At 37.6% G+C, this 18,987-nt stretch overlaps 1 protein-coding gene across 3 annotated transcripts in view; it reads right to left on the bottom strand.

Moving 5' to 3' along the window:
• The window catches only part of ctnna1 (catenin (cadherin-associated protein), alpha 1), a 292,857-nt gene that overhangs the window by 118,728 nt on the left and 155,142 nt on the right, over positions 1-18,987 (bottom strand). For all 3 annotated transcript variants that reach the window (XM_072591040.1, XM_072591038.1, XM_072591039.1), the window contains 3 exons: positions 11,085-11,251; positions 10,068-10,187; positions 9,398-9,667 (listed from right to left, as the gene is read on the bottom strand). In XM_072591040.1, coding sequence (XP_072447141.1) covers positions 9,398-9,667; positions 10,068-10,187; positions 11,085-11,251 — 557 coding nt within the window. The remainder of the gene's footprint in view (positions 1-9,397; positions 9,668-10,067; positions 10,188-11,084; positions 11,252-18,987) is intronic.

Raw genomic sequence — 18,987 nt, 5'->3', positions numbered from 1 at the left:
CAAAGATGGAAGGTTTGCTGAACATTTTGAAGGAATTAAGAAAGGCTAAGTCAGGGAAATAGAATGGATAAAATATATTTCAAAAATTGTTACACTTTGACTACCAGGGACAAATTGAAAAACTAGACTGCACATTTTGACTGATCCATTACATGAAATTCCTGCAATGTTCAAGCAAGCCATTTGATTTTGGGGATGCATATAACTTGGAAACCACGACTCGATAAGGCATGTACTTAGCTACATACATCAACACAACCACAGTACAATAAAACAAAGATAAATAGGTAGAAGCCCTTTCAAAGAAAAAATAAAGTTGCAAGGACAGATCTGGGAAAAGTTTCATCCAATGAAGTAGAGAAACAAGAACAAAAAATAGAATTTACTTCTTTAATTCTGCTAAAAATGCAATTGACTGGAATTTGTTTCAGCAATACTCAGAGCACAAAAGCAGAATAAGCAAATTACAATTATTATTTCTGTGAGAAAGCTAGACAACAGAATAGATTACATTTTACAATCCATTTTGTACATTTAGTCCTGGAAAATGTAGGAAAACAAAGTCACTTGAGGATTCAGTGCATTACATGTAACCTCATTGCAAAAACATCCATAGTAAGACAAACGTGAAAGGACCACTGACAAAGTTCAGAAATACTGTTCGACAGGAATGAATCAAAAATCCCAACAGTTGATCTCAACACAGGAGCAAAACATTTACTTCAGCTCTTGTGAAATCTTCTCGACTCAAAATGTTAGCTTGTCTCTCTCCAGATGCTGTCTGATCTGTTGTGATCGCCAGCATTTGTTTTCTGTACACATAGTAAGAGGTCATTCACTTAAAGTCACTCTCTAAGTCATTTCAACTGAATATGCTTTTAGTGAGATCAGCATCTCTGCTTAACTTAATCAAAAATTGTTAACTTGGATTCATTAATAGAAAAATTAGCGCGGACATGAGGAAGAAAGGTTTTTCACTGAGAGGGTAGTGGCTGTTTGGAATTCATTGCCCAATTTAATACTGGAGCAGAAACCTTCAATTCACAAAAACAAAACTAGATGTGCATCTGAAGCACTGTAACCTGCAAGTTATGGGGCAAGTGCTGGTTCGTGGGATTAGAACGGGAGATTAGTTTATTCAGCCTGCACAGAACTATAAACTGAATGGCCTCTTAACGTACTATTATTTTTCTATGGTTCAAACACCTTTTTGAAGGGGGGGGGGGGTATGTTGATTGGAATATAGGGTTCAAAACAAACAGATCAGCATGATTTTATTGAATGGTGGAGCAGGTTCAATGAGCTGAATGGCTGATAGTATGTCCTTATTTGTATGCCCATATATTTGCAGTTTTCTAGATTCTGTATCCAGTTTTCAACTTAAAAAAAAACTAGAATTAAAGTGAAAAATAGTACAATTACTACAGGTATATCATCCCAAATCTGGCAGCCTCGTTACCAAGAACATGCCATATTTTGAAACACTAACCAACTTCTTCATAAAGTGTTCACAGGAACAAAGATAGTATTGGTTTCTGATTTTCTACCAGAAACTAGCCAGCAACATTAGATTCAGAATACTAAGTGTCAAGAGAACAGGAGGGCTGGAGGGGTGAGGGAAGGCAGATCTTAAAGCACTGCTACAGTGCCAAGTCCTATGTCCTTATAATTCTTGCTGATTTCATCCTATGAGATCAACCAGAAAATAGTCTTTTCATTTGCAAATGTACCAGCAGTGCGCAAGAGAAAATAAACCCCTGCTTTCTGGACAACCAGATTTCAGACACTGTATAGGCTTTTTAAAACAAAGTGAATACCACCCCCACCTTTGAAACTACCATAGTAAGAAATTGCTGTTTAGGAATGCTGTTGTTATTCTTACTGCTGTTAAAGTGACACCTGGGATATAGAAACAAACAATCTTAAAGGGGAAGTAGGGACAGTACTAATGTAATTGATCTTGTAAATCAGAGGCTAGGTTAAATGTTCTGGGAACATGGGTTTAAAATCTCAGCTTGGCGGTCACAATTTAGATTCAATTGATAATTCTGAAATTGAAAGCTAGTGTCAATAATGGTGACCATGAAAACATTACTGACCACGGGTGGCGTAAAAACTCACTTTAGGCAAGAAACTTTGCCGACCTTAGCTGGTCAGACCTACTGCACTTCAAGATCTACAGCAGCTGTGTTCTGAGGAGATTGTCAAGCCCTAAAAATGGGGTCAGCAAGGGCAACAAATGCTGTCTTAGTTAGTAAGACCCAACAGCCAAAGAAGGAATAAAGATATTGCAAACTACTAGCTGGATATTTAATAGACAAGAGAAATGTCTGGGGTTTAATGCAGCTTACCTTACTCATCAAACCAGACAATCCTTTTGTAAAAGGGGTAAGGAAATGTGAAACTAGGGAAGTTACACATTTTGTAACTTTTGTTCAACTTGTCATGTTTTATACAGTCACGAGTCCTACAGCACAGAGATAGGCAGATCGGCCCAAACTGGTCCATGCCGACCAAAATACCCATGTACACTAACCCTATTTTCCTGCACTTGGCGCATATCCTTCTAAACCTTTCCTATCCACGCAATTGCCCAAATCCCTTTTAAATTTTGTTAAAGCACCCGCCTCAATCACTCCTGCTGACAGCTCATTCTGTATGCGTACCACCCTCTTTAAAAAAAAGCTGCCCTTCAGGTTCCCTTTTATCCTTTTCCCCCCTAACCCAGATCCCTATAATCCTCAATTCCCCAAACCTGGGAAAAAGACTGAGCGCATTCACCTGATCTATGCCTCTCATGATCTTAAACACTTCTATAGGGTTCCTCCCCAAAGTCTTCTACGCTCCAAAGAACAAAGGTTCTACCTTGTCCAACCTCTCCCTATAACTCAGACCATAGAGTTCTGGCAACATTCTTGTAAATTTCTTCTGCACCTTTTCCTGTTTAATAACATCCTTTCTTTAGCAAGGTGACCAAAAGTGAACACAATACTCCAAGTGCGGCCACACCAATGTTCTGTACAACTGCAACATGACTTCAACTTTTATACTCAATGCCCTAACTGATAAACGCCAGTGGGCCAAAAGCCTTCTTCACTGCCCTGTCTACCTGTAATTCCACTTTCAGAGAATCGTGCACCTGCACTCCAAGGTCCCTCTGTTCCACTACACTCCTAAAGGGACTAGCATTCACCATGAAATTCCTACCTTTATTTGACTTTCTAAAATGCAACACCTCACACTTATTTACCCAGTAACAGCTGTGCAAATGGACAAAGCCTGAAGTAGACTTGATAACAGCTTCACAAATGGCTACTGTACAAACTTAGAAGTACTGACAGTTAGTGGAAAAATCTAAAATAAAGCCAAAATAATTAGGGAGCAAAGCAAAGCAGTGAGTACTAGTTAGAAGGATTAGTGAAGTTGCAATGTGGCAGGCACAAGTTGAGCTGAGAACAAAGTTAACAATATTGGATCCATTATTATTTTAGGCTACTTTTTAAAAAAAAAGTTAAATTGTAAAACTCAATACCAAGCAAATAATAATAGATGGGGTCAGATGAAGTATCATGAATCAGCAGTGTTGGTTTTAAAGGCAAAAAATAGGGAAGCTCTTTTTTTTTTAAAAACACTGGAAGGATGTCAAGGTTATTGTCTTGGACAAGACAATGGAACGGAAACCTCAACCATGATCTTAATAAATGGTGCGCAAGCTGGAAGAGCCAAATGGTCTAGTCTTGCATTTTTTTAAAAAAAGCAAGGAAAAAAGCAGTTGATAAATAACTATGAAAATATTTCAATGACAGTCATGCTAATCAGACAACAGCATTCAAGCTCAACATTTGCGACTAAGTTCAAAAATAATTTACACAAACTAATCAAGATTTACACTAGGCATCTGGACATGAAGCTGGTGATAATGAAGTTGAAGCTCAAGATCATACTAAATGGTGGAAAAGGCTGAACAATTCATTACTGTCCAGGACCTATTAACTAATAATAAGAACTAGGTGCAGCATCAGGCAGTTCAGTCCTGAGACTGCTCCATCATTTAATGCGATCATGGCTGATCTCATCTCGGCCGCAACATATTTTCCTGCCCACTTCCCAAAACCCATTACAACAACAACATTTTTGAATCTGTTGACAGATAGAGGGAAGTCATGAGATGAAGATTTATCTCTCTTTACCAAAGAGATGTTTTAGCAAAACACCACCAGCACAACGTAAGAGAACTTTTAAAAAGTAGTCTTCAGTTTCCACAGGAGTAGTTTTCCAGAACACGGCAGTGGCAACTTGAAAACTGGCTACAGCCAGATCAAAACAGCCAGCTACAATCCATGATCTCTGTTTTGAAATTAACATGACTAAGGTTAATGTCTTTTACACTTGTTTTTCTTGCTTACAAAACAAAGGAATTGGGATTAGGAGTAGGCCATTTGATTCCTGGAGTGTGCACTGCCATTCAGTAAACTCAACACTGACCTAATTGTAGCTTCAACTTCACATTCTCTGTCTCTGATAACCTTTTGACTCCCATGATATACCAGAATCGATCTACCGCCACTTTAAAAATACTCAACAAATCTGCTTCAATGCTTCCAGGGGAAGAATCTTCCAAAAGGTCTCAACTTCAAACATCTGCTCATCTCCGGCTTAAGTGGACTCCCCTAGTTTTTAAACAACGTCTTCCAGTTCTAGCCTGTTTTTGCCTTCCTAATGATTTGTCATACCTGTCTGTAAAACACTCAACTTGCACTGTACCTCAGAGCTCTATATGTAAATAATATGTTGCTTTTCTATTCTTCCTACCAAAGTCTGGAAATTCCTATTTTTCCCCACATTGTATTCCATCTGTCAGAAGTTTCACCACTTGTTTGAGGAAACTGGGAAAGGATATGAGGGGAAGAGATAATTACAAAAACATAAGTCATCACCAACCAATCATACATTTATTTCTTTATTCAAAGAAAAGAATTGTGAATTATTTCAGTTCCTGCACTGATCCTAATGTCACAACTTGCAATCTGAAAATGAGTCTTTATGCCTTGTTTCCTGGTAGCTAACCAATTATTTAACCTCACCATTAAAATTGCAAAAATCAAAAGATGTAGAACCCAAAACAGACTCACTAACCTTTGAAAAGAGTTGGCAGCAGAGTTAGAATTCTAGGCCAGAGAAAGAAAAATTGAGAGAAAAGAAAAAATATGGCAAGAGAAGAAAAAAAAAAAGAGGAAAGGTGAGAGAAATGATTAGCGAAAAGAATTCCAGGTACGGCTTCTCGAATAGTGAACCAGTGAGTCCAGTAAAGGTACCACCAGTTACAGAACCATGTTAGTGGTAGAGCTAAGCGTTGAATCTTTAAAAAAGCTTTTAAGAATTTTTCTAAAGTAATTCTATGTTGCTTGGAGAGCAACATAGAAGCACTGTTCACCACTTTTAAGTTTGCAAAGTGCAGATTAACAGGAACAAGGATTAACAAGGTCCGTGCCACATTTTCTGATGAGATTTCAGAAGACTGAAACAACTGAAAAGAAAAACAAATAAAAAAATGCTGGATTCAAAATAGAAATGGTTGGAAGAATTCAAGAAGTCTAGCAGCATCTGTGGACAGAAAGCAGAGATAGTGTTTCAGTTCCAGTGACTGTTCTTCAGAATTGCCAGACCTGCCAAATATTTTCCAGCAACTTTTGTCTGTAACTAAAAAAGCTATTCTCATTTGAGAATTTAGTATCGGAAATATATTAACTGAAATTCCAAAGCCTCTGAATATAACCCAAATAAACCTACATCAAGTTTGAAAAGATCAAGCAATTTGCTTCCAGATCGCAGTATACAAGACTTGAAATAAAGGTCACTAAATTCAGCCACAGATACAGAATTCTCCTCGAGTTAAAAGATCACTTTCTACTCCCATATAATTCCACTTGGAGAAACAGAGTTACCCAAGTTAAGACAGGTTTAATAACAGAAAATTGAGTGAACAAACACCTCAAAGTAAACTGGATCTGGTAATTCTTACAAACAAGGGAGAGACAGGAGAGATATACAAAGTCAAAGCAGGTTTAAAAAAAAGACACATCAATCACCAGCTTTTAAAAGAAGAAACCAAATCTAGAGACCAGTAGGAAACCAAGCCACTTGCAAAAGAAATGCTAGTATGCAAAGAGACCTACAGGAGGCCCAGGAAGCCTTGTGTAATTTAATAAGGATCAAAGGACTGAACCAGAGGTTTCATCAGCATATGTCTGGTTTTCAGATTAAAATAGGATCAGCAAAGATCCCAAGGTGGCAGTAAGAGCATTTGTTGAAGGATATATAGTACCTGCTAGTCACCCACTTTGGGGCATTAGCAGCTGATGGGACATGGGACAGGGGAAAACCTATTCCTAAGCAAAGAGAGAAGATAACAGATGCTCAAATAAAACTAGCCATGAAAAACCACATGGAGCAAACCAGAAACACCTGTACAGAATTACTCCCTTATAAATCAAATGAACATTAACAATCAAAACCAATTATCTGGCAACACTAATGCCAATGATTTCTGAATGGACATGTTCATCTCAGAACTTGCCATTCCATGCATAAAAGTTTACATATGTGCAATAAAAAGCAGATTTTTTTAAAATTAAAAGAATTTCCTTGATACTTTATATATAAACTTTCATTCAAATATTTTTGGTTGCCAGTTTTTGACATCAGTTTAAAATTCATTAACATTTATCATTTCTACTGTACATGCTGGTGTGGCAATAGATACAGCAAAACCTTAAACTATTGCAAAGCCAATAATGCAGATGTAAAAGTACATTACTGATGTCCTCTAAGAAGGAAGTTTGAGCACCTTACAGGTGTTTAAAAGTAAGATAGCACCCACTAAACCTCCCAGAAAACAATAACCAGGAATTAAAGAAGCAAAGAGCACCGGATTCTGAACAAATTCCAATGAGAACAGGAAAGCCATAAATCTTTTTATTCCCAAAATAATCATGGTGGCTGTTGCTGCATCCAGGGTTAAACTCAATATAGAATTAGAATTCTTGTTAAAGGAATGAATGCACATTCATTTTTACATCTGTCACCTTCTAATGAAATACTGACATGTCACATTTTATTCTGTATTAGTGAAAAGGTTACAAAAGACATTCATGTTAATTAATTTTTAAATTGGCTGGAGATATATTAGATTTTTAAAAATAGCTTTTTCTCACTAAAACAAAAAGGAACAGAAACTAAAATTAGCTGTCACAAGTTGGATTAGTATGCAGTCCATGTTCCACTTCATTGCGATGGAGACAAACAGATCAACGAATACCCCAGCAGTAACCCAAAAAGCAGCCCTGGAGACATGCAAACAGGTTTTATCTTGTCATACAACACTAAATTGGAAATATTTCATTTTAAGTTCAAAATCTTTTAAAGCCAAACAAGGATAGAGAAAAGAGAGGATCCACTTCACCCATCCTAATCTGATCGTAATATTCACACTCATGACTGAAGGTTGGTTAATTATAAAGCATCCCTGCCTATGAGCCAGAAACTCTGGGTTGAAATCTGATTTCAAGACTTGTTGGTCACAGAAGTTCTTGATGCATTTCAACAGGTTGATAATTAGTCAGCTGGACCTTGCAACACTTTCCACTATTCCCTCAAGGGAGAAAAAAAACTAAACAAATAAGATAACACTATTGTGAAACGTGTTTGGCCATAAAGTTCATGTTCAGGATTTCACACCTAGTTTAACTTAGAAGAATTAGAAGGCAAATACTGCAGATGCTGGAAATTTGAAATCTAAATCATATACACAAAATACAGAGAAAACTCAACAGGTCAAGATGTATCATGTAAATTATACAATGTGCTTTGCTATCGACAGATGCTATTTGGACTGAATATTTCCAGCTGGTTCTCTTCACATTTCACAAAGATAGAAATGATAAAAACTAACTTCTGCATTCAATGGAAGTGCTCCGAACCACTTAGTGTCTTTAAAACTGGCTAGTAAGAAAAGGAAGGTGGCCACATACTCTTCCTCTATTTGTTAAATACAAAAAAAGTCTTAACAACCTTTATCCTCACTAAATTTTGAAAACACTTAGCCTCAGCTTTTGAAAATGGTCATATCTGGTGTTATGATTGTGATAAAGATGGATGTTAAGTATCAACTTCCCCAAATCCTTTCCTCCTATCTCAGGATTAAAATGATTTTTAAAGAAGCAACACAAATGTTGCTTGGCTCCAGTAGTCACAATTGGAACTGAAGCATAGTTATGAAATATTTGTGCAATAAAATATTTGTCTGCACTAAATTAACTTCTTATCTAAAGTCAAAATCAGCCAACTGGGTCAGTGTCAAAAAGTTCATATCTGTTTTGTATCCATATGTGGGTACAATTACAACATTTAAAACATTGCAGGAAAGATTTGGAGGGATATGGGCCATAAGCAGGCAGGTGGGACTAGTTTAGTTTGGGATTATGTTCGGCATAGACTGCTTGGACCAAAGGGTCTATTTCTGTGCTATAGGAACTCTATGTATTATCATTTCACATACTGGGAAATTAAGAGGCTTGCTTTCCCATTAAATCAGCTTAAAAAGCAAAAGAAAGAGATGGAACTTGGATTGGTTTAAGCAAGGACTGAAAGACTCCTTGCATGTCTCACTCTCAGATGTTGACATCCGATTTTAAAGAATTGGGAAATGAAAATTCATCTCAAACCCAAAAACAAACTTCACTACTAAGAAAGAATAAAGAATAAATTAACAACTGTGGTCTCAAACAACTCAAAAGATGAAGAATTTTAAAAACTATACAGCTAAAAAGATAAAACAAATATTTTAAGTGCTTGATATTGCATATTAATTAATTTCCCCCGGGTTAGTACATAATAAAATTCTCTCAAATAAAAATTGATAATTGGCTCATTTATTTTGATTTAGTTAGCTACACAATTAGTTGAAATAGGAAACCTGCTTGTCAAAAAAGTATTTTTTTTGTTGCAATTGACAGAGTTTAAAAGGGGTTAAAAGCTACCTTATTCCTCCTCACCTGGTTAGAATACTGAATCACTGATAAAAGGCTCCTTGCCCTGATTTGTTCAAGTCTAGAAAGCGAGCAAAGGAATTAACGCTGAGAAACAGCAAGGAAAAAATGTAAAGAGCAAGCAAAGGCTTTGCAGGTCCCATAAAGCAGCTTGCAGAAATTGTTACAGTCCATTCTTTAGGGAACCTCTTACACATCTCCTAGTTTTGATTTTAGTTTAATTGCAATCATTGATAGGCAACAAGAACAAAGTAGCAAACCTTCTGAACTACTAAACAGGAGATTTAAATAACTTTATATAATTGCCATTAAACTTGACATTTCAAGAAAATTGTATCAAACATACTTACATCAAAGCGATTCAAAGCATCTGCCAGTTCACCAGCACTACTTTGTTGACTAAGAATGACATCTTCTGAAGTGGTTGCTTGAGCCGCATTTGAAATGCCGGTAACTGCCTGTGTCAATTGCTTATAGATCAAATCTCGATTGGCCTTGTAAGCAGCCACATCTGGGTGCTGGAGACAAGCCTGTGAAGCAGTGTACAGCATAGGGATATTCTTTTGCAAAACTCCTCGTGCTGCAGCCATTTGATCTCTATGATGAATATCCTTCAATTCCTTGAAAAGAAATACCACAGCATATTACCATAACATTTACATGAAGATTCTACAATAATTATCTGAAAATGGGGGATACATGAATTATGCAGAACAGTCAATGAAGTTTTAGACATAGTACCAATTAACTTGGACACATTAAGGTGCATGTTTCAACTTATTAGTCGAAACCAGAGACAACTAAATACATTCTTCTAAAACAAGAGAAAATGTTAAAATTATAATATTGAATTATTGCAGTATCTTATTGCACACCTTAATATTGTCTCAGTTTAGCATTACCAGAACAGTGCACAGTGGGTTGGGCAATGCCCTCTTTTCTGGACTGCAGTTACAAAAACCTGAGCTTTTCCTCTCGAAACTATATACTATGTCCAGACTATATACACGTTATTCATACCTGCTGTCTTTTGGCTGCCATAAGGTTCAATTTGTCCACTTCAGGTTTCAATGCCTTAAACTGTATTCCAAGTTCTTGCTCATTGTTGGCATTCCTCACCTTGACAAGGGTTTCTTCAACCTGAAAAAATGGGTCAGGTTGATTTTTAAATATGCACAAAGATCATTTACACATATCTAAACTAGCAATTGAGATCATTTGATGACTGATCATGCTCAAATCTACTGCAATAGCATACAAGCTGTAACTTACTTAAAGCTAAGTAACTGCTTTTAGGTACTTCTGTTTATTCAAGCTTCATTTAGTGTAAAATTAAATGTCTCCCAGATAACAAAACTTCAGGTCATCAAAAGGTTATTATCCCTTCCTCCACCATCTTTACTTGAGTTCCCTTAGAGAAATGAAGCATTACTGGTGTTTCATTTCAAACAAAATCCTCCAAAGCCAAATTAGTTAATTCCATTGCAAAAATACATTAGAACAAAGGTCAAACATAGAATAAAAGACTGAACAATAAGACAATAATTACATTCTCCGAATAATTTAGAGCACCTATTTGCTTAAATTTTGTTCTTGTTACATATTTCAATAGAACTGATGGGGATTAAAATAACTGTCACAGACTCTGGACTCTCAATCTGACATAAAAAGCTCAAACTAATCCTAGAACACCACCTAGCCATCGTGAGTATTACACAAAATCAAAAAGATCTCCATGGACTGAGCCAGACAGAAGTAATAGAACTTCTACTTTCATGCTCCTTTTGAAAACAGATGTGTTTTGCCAAACCTTGTATAAAAAGTGCATATTTCTAAAAATAAAATGTTTGCTATATCACTGAAATGTTCAAACCAACACTACTTTGCTAATTCCAGGAGTCCCACAGTAGAACAATGAATGCTTCCTTTTTTAATGAAAATTGTTATATTAATGGCCTGTTTTTATAGCAACTATATGTCTTAGTGGGATCAGATAGTTTTCAGTCTTAATGGGAAACTATTCAGTATAGAACTTACTATTTTCAGTTGTACAAGCAGTTTGTAAACATCTGCCATGTCAGCCAGGATAAGAAGGCGAGTAACAGCAGACAGCAATGCTCGTGCAGCACGAACCATATTGCCACGCTTCATAGCGGAACAAGGATCCTCTGCAAATTCTGATGAAGCACTTCTCATCATTTCACCTGTATGTAAAAGGACATATTGAAAGTTTACAAACTAAAAGTTAAAATTTAGAATTAAAATAACACTCACTAAATTAAAAAAAGTAATCTTTGCAAATCTTCGCAATTCCAACCAAACCCGTTGGAATTGATGGTCAGTTCTATCAAAGTATCTTCTCATTCATTTGTTGTTCCTTAGATCTTGGTGTGCAAACCAGCTGCTGAATTCAGCAGTTGTGACCACACTTCCAATATGCTGTTTCGACCTAAGGATACAAAGTACTATACAAATTCAAATTCTTACATAAATTAGTATATTATCTCTTATTTTGATACAGTAAATATGGTTTATTTTCAATTCAATTTTTCAGATGCACATATGACGACTTGAGGTGCATTTATCCTTTTTTTTGAAGGGAGGTTTTAAAGATAGAGGCACCAATCAATCTACTCACAGCTATTACATAAACAGTTTGAGGGGCTTTTTTTAAAAAAATGTTGGAATAATAGAAGCAGCCTGAATAGGTGGGGGTAAAGTTTCCACAGAAGCAGGATTTTTAGGTTTCAGAAGCAGTTGTTCCTGGGTCTTGAAACTAGGTAGAAGCTGCAATACATTTTCTGAATTTGCCTTTTGCCAAGGGTGCTTATGGGATGTTACTATATTGGAACAGTTATTGCTTAGTAACAAAATAATATGTCATTCTATTAAATATACCCATAGAGTTCAGTTATTCCAATTTCTTCTTTCTTTTGTATGAAGAAAGTGAGTTTTGCTTCAAATCTGATAGCCTGACCAAATTGCATCCAGAAGCACTGCCTGACACTTGCCCTTAAATGAGAAAAAGTTAGCTTCTCAGCATCTTAATATATTTTGAGGGGGCTTGGTCTGGTTCATACCAAAATATGTGGGGAGTTCATGCAGCTTAGAGAACTTAAAAGATGAGCCTTCAGAACAGATGACTGTTTCAACCCAGAAATATAGCAAAGCCAACAATCTTAGAAATTTGATGCTTTTTGCTTTTGTCTTTCACCTTTCAATAGATATTCCAAATCCGATTAATTCTCTTTTCCTGTGGAGTAGACCATTCAGTCCTTTATCTCTCTACTCTGGAGGCTTCCTGCCTCTATTTCAGATGGAAGGCATTTGCCCAAAACGTCCATTTTCCTGCTCCTAGGATGCTGCCTGACCTGCTGTGCTTTTCCAGCACAACACTGAGCTAACCATTCAGTCCTTTAAACCTACGCTGAAATTCAAAATCACATAGTTGATCTATTTGTTTCAAATTCCACATTCCTATCTACTCCCAATGACCACTTGGTTATCAATAATCTCTTTTACTTGCTTCAAAAATATACGATAATCCTGCCTCCACAACATTGAGGCAGATAATTCCAAAGTTGAACAATCGTCTGACAGAACCAAATTCTCATCTGCCCAAAAAGTGCAATTTCTACTTCTGAAACTATGTCACCCAGTTCTGGATTCATCCAGAAGACCTTTTATCAAAGCCTTCAGACATCTCCCAACACTCAAAGCCACAGCAGTATAAATGATATGGTTCTGCCACATGTAGCATGAATTTAAGTTTTCCTAATATTAGGAATTCATCTTACTTGGCAGGGAGAAAAATACCACTACAACTTGAAGAACATGCTAACCAGAAATACCTCAAGGAGGGCAGCCAGTTCAGTTTGGTCCAGTTACCAGACTCAACCACCTGTGTCCTTGCTGTTAATTCATAGGCTTGTCTCTTAGCTTAATGTCCTCTCTCGACACAAAACAGAATATCTCAAAGGCTACCAACAAATAAAACCTCTAAAGTATGAGATCACAGAATAGTTTGTTTACCAGATTGCAGCAAAATAAATTTTCCTTAATAAAAGAATTTTTATTCTACATCTACACAACTCATCTAACAAAAGCGTACTAACCTTAAAATATGAGCACATCTTTCAAGTGAAAAGTGCTTCTACAGAGATTGCTGAGTATTTGTTTAAAAGCAGAAAATGCAGGAATAAAGTTATATTAATTTCTAAAGTTTGCACAAAAAAAACCCATTTAGACTAATGGATTTACACAATTGATAATACTCCACACTAGGTTCCCACCTCTCAACTTGCCATAACATGGCCTATTCCCCCCTCACATACTTACTTACCCTGTTGTGGTTCTGTTCACCAAGCTGGGAATTGGTATATTGGGTCCAGGTCGATGTGTTTGTTGATAGAGTCTGTGGATGAGTGCCATGCCTCTAGGAATTCCCTGGCTGTTCTCTGTTTGGCTTGTCCTATAATAGTAATGTTGTCCCAGTCAAATTCATGTTGATTGTCATCTGCGTGTGGCTACTAAGGATAGCTGGTCATGTTGTTTCGTGGCTAGTTGGTGTTCATTAATGCGCATCGTTAGTGGTCATCCTGTTGGTCCAAATATAGTGTTTTGTGCAGTCCTTGCATGGAATTTTGTACACTACATTGGGTATTGGGTCCTTTGTTCTAGTGAGTTGTTGTCCGAGAATGGCTGTTGGTTTGTGTGCTGTTGTGAGTCCTAGTGGTCGCAGTAGTCTGGCTGTCAGTTCGGAAATGCTCTGATGTATGATTAGATTACTTACAGTCGTGGAAACAGGCCCTTCGGCCCAACAAGTCCACACCGCCCCGCGGAAGCGTAACCCACCCATACCCCTACATCTACCCCTTACCTAACACTACGGGCAATTTAACATGGCCAATTCACCTGACCTGCACGTCTTTGGAGTGTGGGAGGAAACCGGAGCACCCGGAGGAAACCCACACAGACACTGGGAGAACATACAAACACCACACAGTCAGTCGCCTGAGGCGGGAATTGAACCCGGGTCTCTGGCGCTGTGAGGCAGCAGTGCTAACCACTGTGCCACCGTGCCGTATGGTAGTGTGGCTAGTCCTTTGACAACAGAATGAGGACATGCCACAACCCAAAGGACTAGCCACACTACCATACATCAAGAGCATTTCCGAACTGACAGCCAGACTACTGCGACCACTAGGACTCATAACAGCACATAAGCCAACAGCCACTCTCAGACAACAATAGCCACACACGCAGATAACAAGCAACATGAATTCGACTGGGACAACACTACTATTATAGGACAAGCCAAACAGAGAACAGCCAGGAAATTCCTAGAGGCATGGCACTCATCCACAGATTCAATCAATAAGCACATTGACCTGGACCCAATGTACCGGCCACTGCAGCGGACAGCTGGAACTGACAACCGGAAGCGGCAGATTCAAACCACTACAAATGCCAGAGGAAAGATCACAGAAGCGCTTCACAGGAGGCTCCCAAGCACTGAGGATGTCACCTAGACAGGGGACGAAACGTCTGCAACACAAATTCCCAGCTCGGCGAACAGAACCACAACGACGAGCACCTACGACAGAACAACTACAAACCTTCTCTCAGACTTTGATTACTTAGCCTCCGTTTAAAGCTATTCATCCTAACTACTTAGTTAAGACAACTGTGTTGCAAACATAGTTTGTGCAAATTAGTGCACTATTCTTTCTGCCCAATTTAGTACCAAATTGGTTTTCTCTCCAGAATCCCCACCAAGAAGAAAAATTGTAGGAACTTTTGACCCCTGTCTCCCTATTAGTCAAAATCATGACAATTTTCTGTTGCAAAATATACCTTTTAATGGATAGTTTAAAATATTTAATCATTTTTGTTCCTTTTGTTTATTTTTAAACATCAAAAACACAATCTAGTGTCCTTGATAGCACATTATGCATTAAAACAAAAACTTTCGTATACTGCATGGAGGGCATAGAATTAAAGTTCATTTGGCGCTCTCAGCAAAAGAAATGGAGGTGCCACAACGAAATTCAATAAAATGGTGTCAAAATATTTACTTCATCTGGGATACGAAAGGAAAAAAGGTTATGTCAGCAAAACACAGGATGAAGTGACTCAGCTTCAAATTCCACAAGATCTTACGCTGCTTTTTAATCGAAAAGCATAGATAACTCGCCCATTTCCCACAATAGTAAGACAAACAGTATGACTCACTCAACATAGTACTGATAAAAGGTCACCAATCAAGTTTCGCTTGCCACAGATTCAACCTGAGCTACTGAGTGTTGTCTGAAGCTTTTGTTGATATGATGTCAGTTAACCACAATCCAAGACAATCTTAAGCAAGATCTGGCTTGATTGACTACAACTTTTATTTCAGAAAATTAGTTACTGTGGTATCAATCACTGAACACAGTCACAAGAGACTGGCAATGTATATTTAATAAAAGAACACTTACCAAACACGAAAGGATAAACAAAAACTGTTTCGGGTTGGCTTTTCTGTAACTAGTCTTATTGCAAGTATAAGAAAGGTTTTACCCTTTTACTCAACAATTTTACAATCACAAACTTTAGTGAAGAGTCACTCACCCAATCTCCATTTAAAGCCCTATGTTCAGACAGCACTATTATAACTGGTTTCTTTCTTTCATTAGAATCTCTTTCTCAGACCCTTAAAGTTAATTCAGTTAATCCCTTCAATTCATCTCAACAGTCTTCAGTTTCTGAAGCTTTTTCCTTACAGTTAAGCTTCTTAGAGTCATAGGGATATACAGCATGGAAACAGACCCTTTGGTCCAACACATCCATGCTGACCAGATATCCCAACCCAATCTAGTCCCACCTGCCACCATCTGGTCCTATCCCTTCCTATTCATATACCCATCCAAATGCCTCTTAAAATGTGACAATCGTACCAGCCTCCACCATTTCCTCTGGCAGCTCATTCCATACATGTGCCACCCTCTGCATGAAAAAGTTGCCCCTCAGGTCTCTTATATCTTGCTCCTCTCACCCTAAACCTATGCCCTCTAGCTCTGGACTCCCTGACCCCAGGGAAAAGACTGTGCCTATTTACCCTATCCATGCCCCTCAATTTTGTGAACCTTTATGCGGTCACTCCTCAGCCTCCGACACTCCAGGGAAAACAGCCCCAGCCTTTTCAGCCTCTCCCTATAGCTCAAATCCTCCAACCCTGGCAACATCCTTGTAAATCTGAACCCTTTCAACTTACTGAATTGTTTATAGACTGCTGGACAAACACCATCTGAGCTACTACAGACTGTTTTGACAGAAACCTGCAGATTGCCTGCCTGCTTCCTGAGGGTTCTGTGGGCTCCTGACATTAGGCAACTTTTCTTTTGCCTTCTACCCCACCCCACCATGACTGAACCTCTCACTCAAGGAGTTCATTAAAATGTACAGAATAAAATAAATTTCTAGATATTTCTTCACTACACTCTGACCTCCAAAATGAAACTAAAACTGTGCCTTGCCATGTGACTATGAGCATTAGGTTTTTTTTTAAAAAAAACATATGTTGGGAAGAATTTGCAACTCACTACCACAGGCAGTGGTGGTTGCGAGTTGCAAATCAAATACTATGTGCATATTTAAGATAAGCTAAACAAGCATATAGAGAAGAGGAGGGAGGGCTACGCTGCTGGGTTTAGATCAAGAAAGCATGCGTAACTTTATTAACCAATGCTGAGAAAGAAACTTAGACAATCTCCCAGGTATCCATCAAACCATCCTGTTAGGCACAAACTTTCTTCTCTTCACAAGGAAGAATTCCTCAACAGTTCCTGAAGTGAAGGAAATTTTTCTCGTATGCCAGTCACAGATCCTCTATTAAAATCAATAACATTAAAATTTAGTTCTGTAAAATGTGATAAAGACTCAGTCAAAGGCAATTGAAATGATTTGGGGATTTAAACTTACATCACCAGTTCTTTGTGTTTTTGCTGTATGTTTCTATTTGCTTAATAGAGAGTACAATGTAACGTGCTTACTTTCTCTTTGAAAAAATTTGATAAAAGCCATAGGGTTAATATGGACAATAACCTCCAAGCAGGGAGCAGTTTACATTGAGAATGAAAAATTAAGTTAGGGGAATGAAGTAGGCAGAAGGTAATGTCATAAAAGGCTGCCTAAAAACATAAGAAATAGGCAACATTCATCTGGCTCCTCAGACTTGCTTCACCATTCAATACAATAATAATTGATCATCTACCGCTGCCCACGCTCTCTATTCCCTAATGGGAAGAGGTGGAAAATCTCTCAATCTTTGTTTTAAATATATTCGCTGCTCAAGCAAGCATAGGACTGATGGATAATTTGAAAGATTTACAAATCTGACTGAAGAAACTTTATCCTCAAGGTCCTAAATGATCAACTCCTAATCCTGAAGCTGTGCACCATTACTCCAAATTCCACAGCCAAAATAAGATATCAGTCTCTGTCTTTGACCTGCATGGTCCGCTGAGATTGGCTCTTTTCAAATTGCGGAGTAAAGGCTTATCTTATTTGACCTCAGAACATGACCACCCTCTCATCTTAAAAATTAAATCCAATGAATCTTTGCTGAACTGCTTCTAGCCAAGCATATACTCCTTTAGCTAAGGTCAGAAAATACACATTAAGCATAGTCTCAAAGTTCTACATAATTCTAACACTTTTTTAAAAACTTCTATTTTACAATAAAGGCCAACATGTCATTGCCTAATTGCCTGTGCATCTGCAGACTAACCTTGCACTTTATGTGAGACTCAAGTCTCTCAGACATTAACATTTATATTTGACACCTTTTCAAAAATGTTGTTTTCTATTCTTACAATTATTAGCAATAAAGATTCAACTCTATTTCCTTCAATAAAATGTTTGAAAGACATGAAAACATTAGACAAGGGTCAACTTGCTTCCAGTTTAAAGATCTTTATTCTGTTGACACGACTACACTTGCAGCAAACATGTGCATTCACTTGATGCCATCTTCTTTAGGTAATGCCTCTTCATGAAATGCTTTAAAAAGCTGCTAATACTTAGTACACTCAGTTTATAACTCATTTCTTAAGTTGAAGGAAGGGGTTAAATTAGTCAGGTTTAAAGCTTTAGCCATGTAATCTGTAACAACCAAGCTGACGTAATTCATGAGAAAGAAATACATTTGGGCTCTCAAGATTAGTGGTTAGCAAAAGCCTTGGATAGAAATAAACACCTACAATGACTGAGAGAAAGATAACATGGATGTTGAAATGTGGGAATTATATTTGTTATTGTAATATGCATGCTGTAATCTGTATAAAGCTTAAAAGGAGTTCTACAATTTGACAGAGCAAGCTTTGACCCTGGTGTTAAAAAGTCTCTGCACACATGCATGAAAAAAAACAAGTATTCTCCAAGAACTCTCCATCAATTTCTCAAGCATTCCTACAATAAACATTTAAGTTGCTCTTCCACAGACTTCTTCAGAAGCATCTCAGGACTTCTTTCTCCTGCCCCATCTACTCTGAAGACTGCTGCAGGTATCGGACTTTTCTCTCAAAGAAGTTTTCACACTCAGTGAACTCCTGTTACTGCATTATAGAACATCTTGTCCCCAATAAATTTTTCTCATCTAGTCAGGTTTTCAAAAGCATTAAAATATTCACCTTAAAAATTTCTTCCAAGCCTCAGCCAAATGCACAAATATCAGACAGATGGCACCACTCAGAATTCAAATTGAAACTAAAACATCCACCTTAACATACACATCATAGAAATATAAATCAAACTTATACCTGTTTTTCCCTACTTGAGAACCCGAGTTTCCACATAAAATATCATGTGGCAAAGTGGTGGTCTACGTCCAAAGTCCATACTATCACTTAATAAAATCATGCGTTAAATTGACAGTGTAACATAATGAGGGGTACACACT

Source organism: Chiloscyllium punctatum, chromosome 20 (genome assembly GCF_047496795.1).
Source record: "Chiloscyllium punctatum isolate Juve2018m chromosome 20, sChiPun1.3, whole genome shotgun sequence".
In the NCBI taxonomy this organism is placed as follows: Eukaryota; Metazoa; Chordata; class Chondrichthyes; order Orectolobiformes; family Hemiscylliidae; genus Chiloscyllium; species Chiloscyllium punctatum.
The sequence above is the reverse complement of the archived record's forward strand: the minus strand, read 5'-3'. Positions and strand labels throughout refer to the sequence as shown.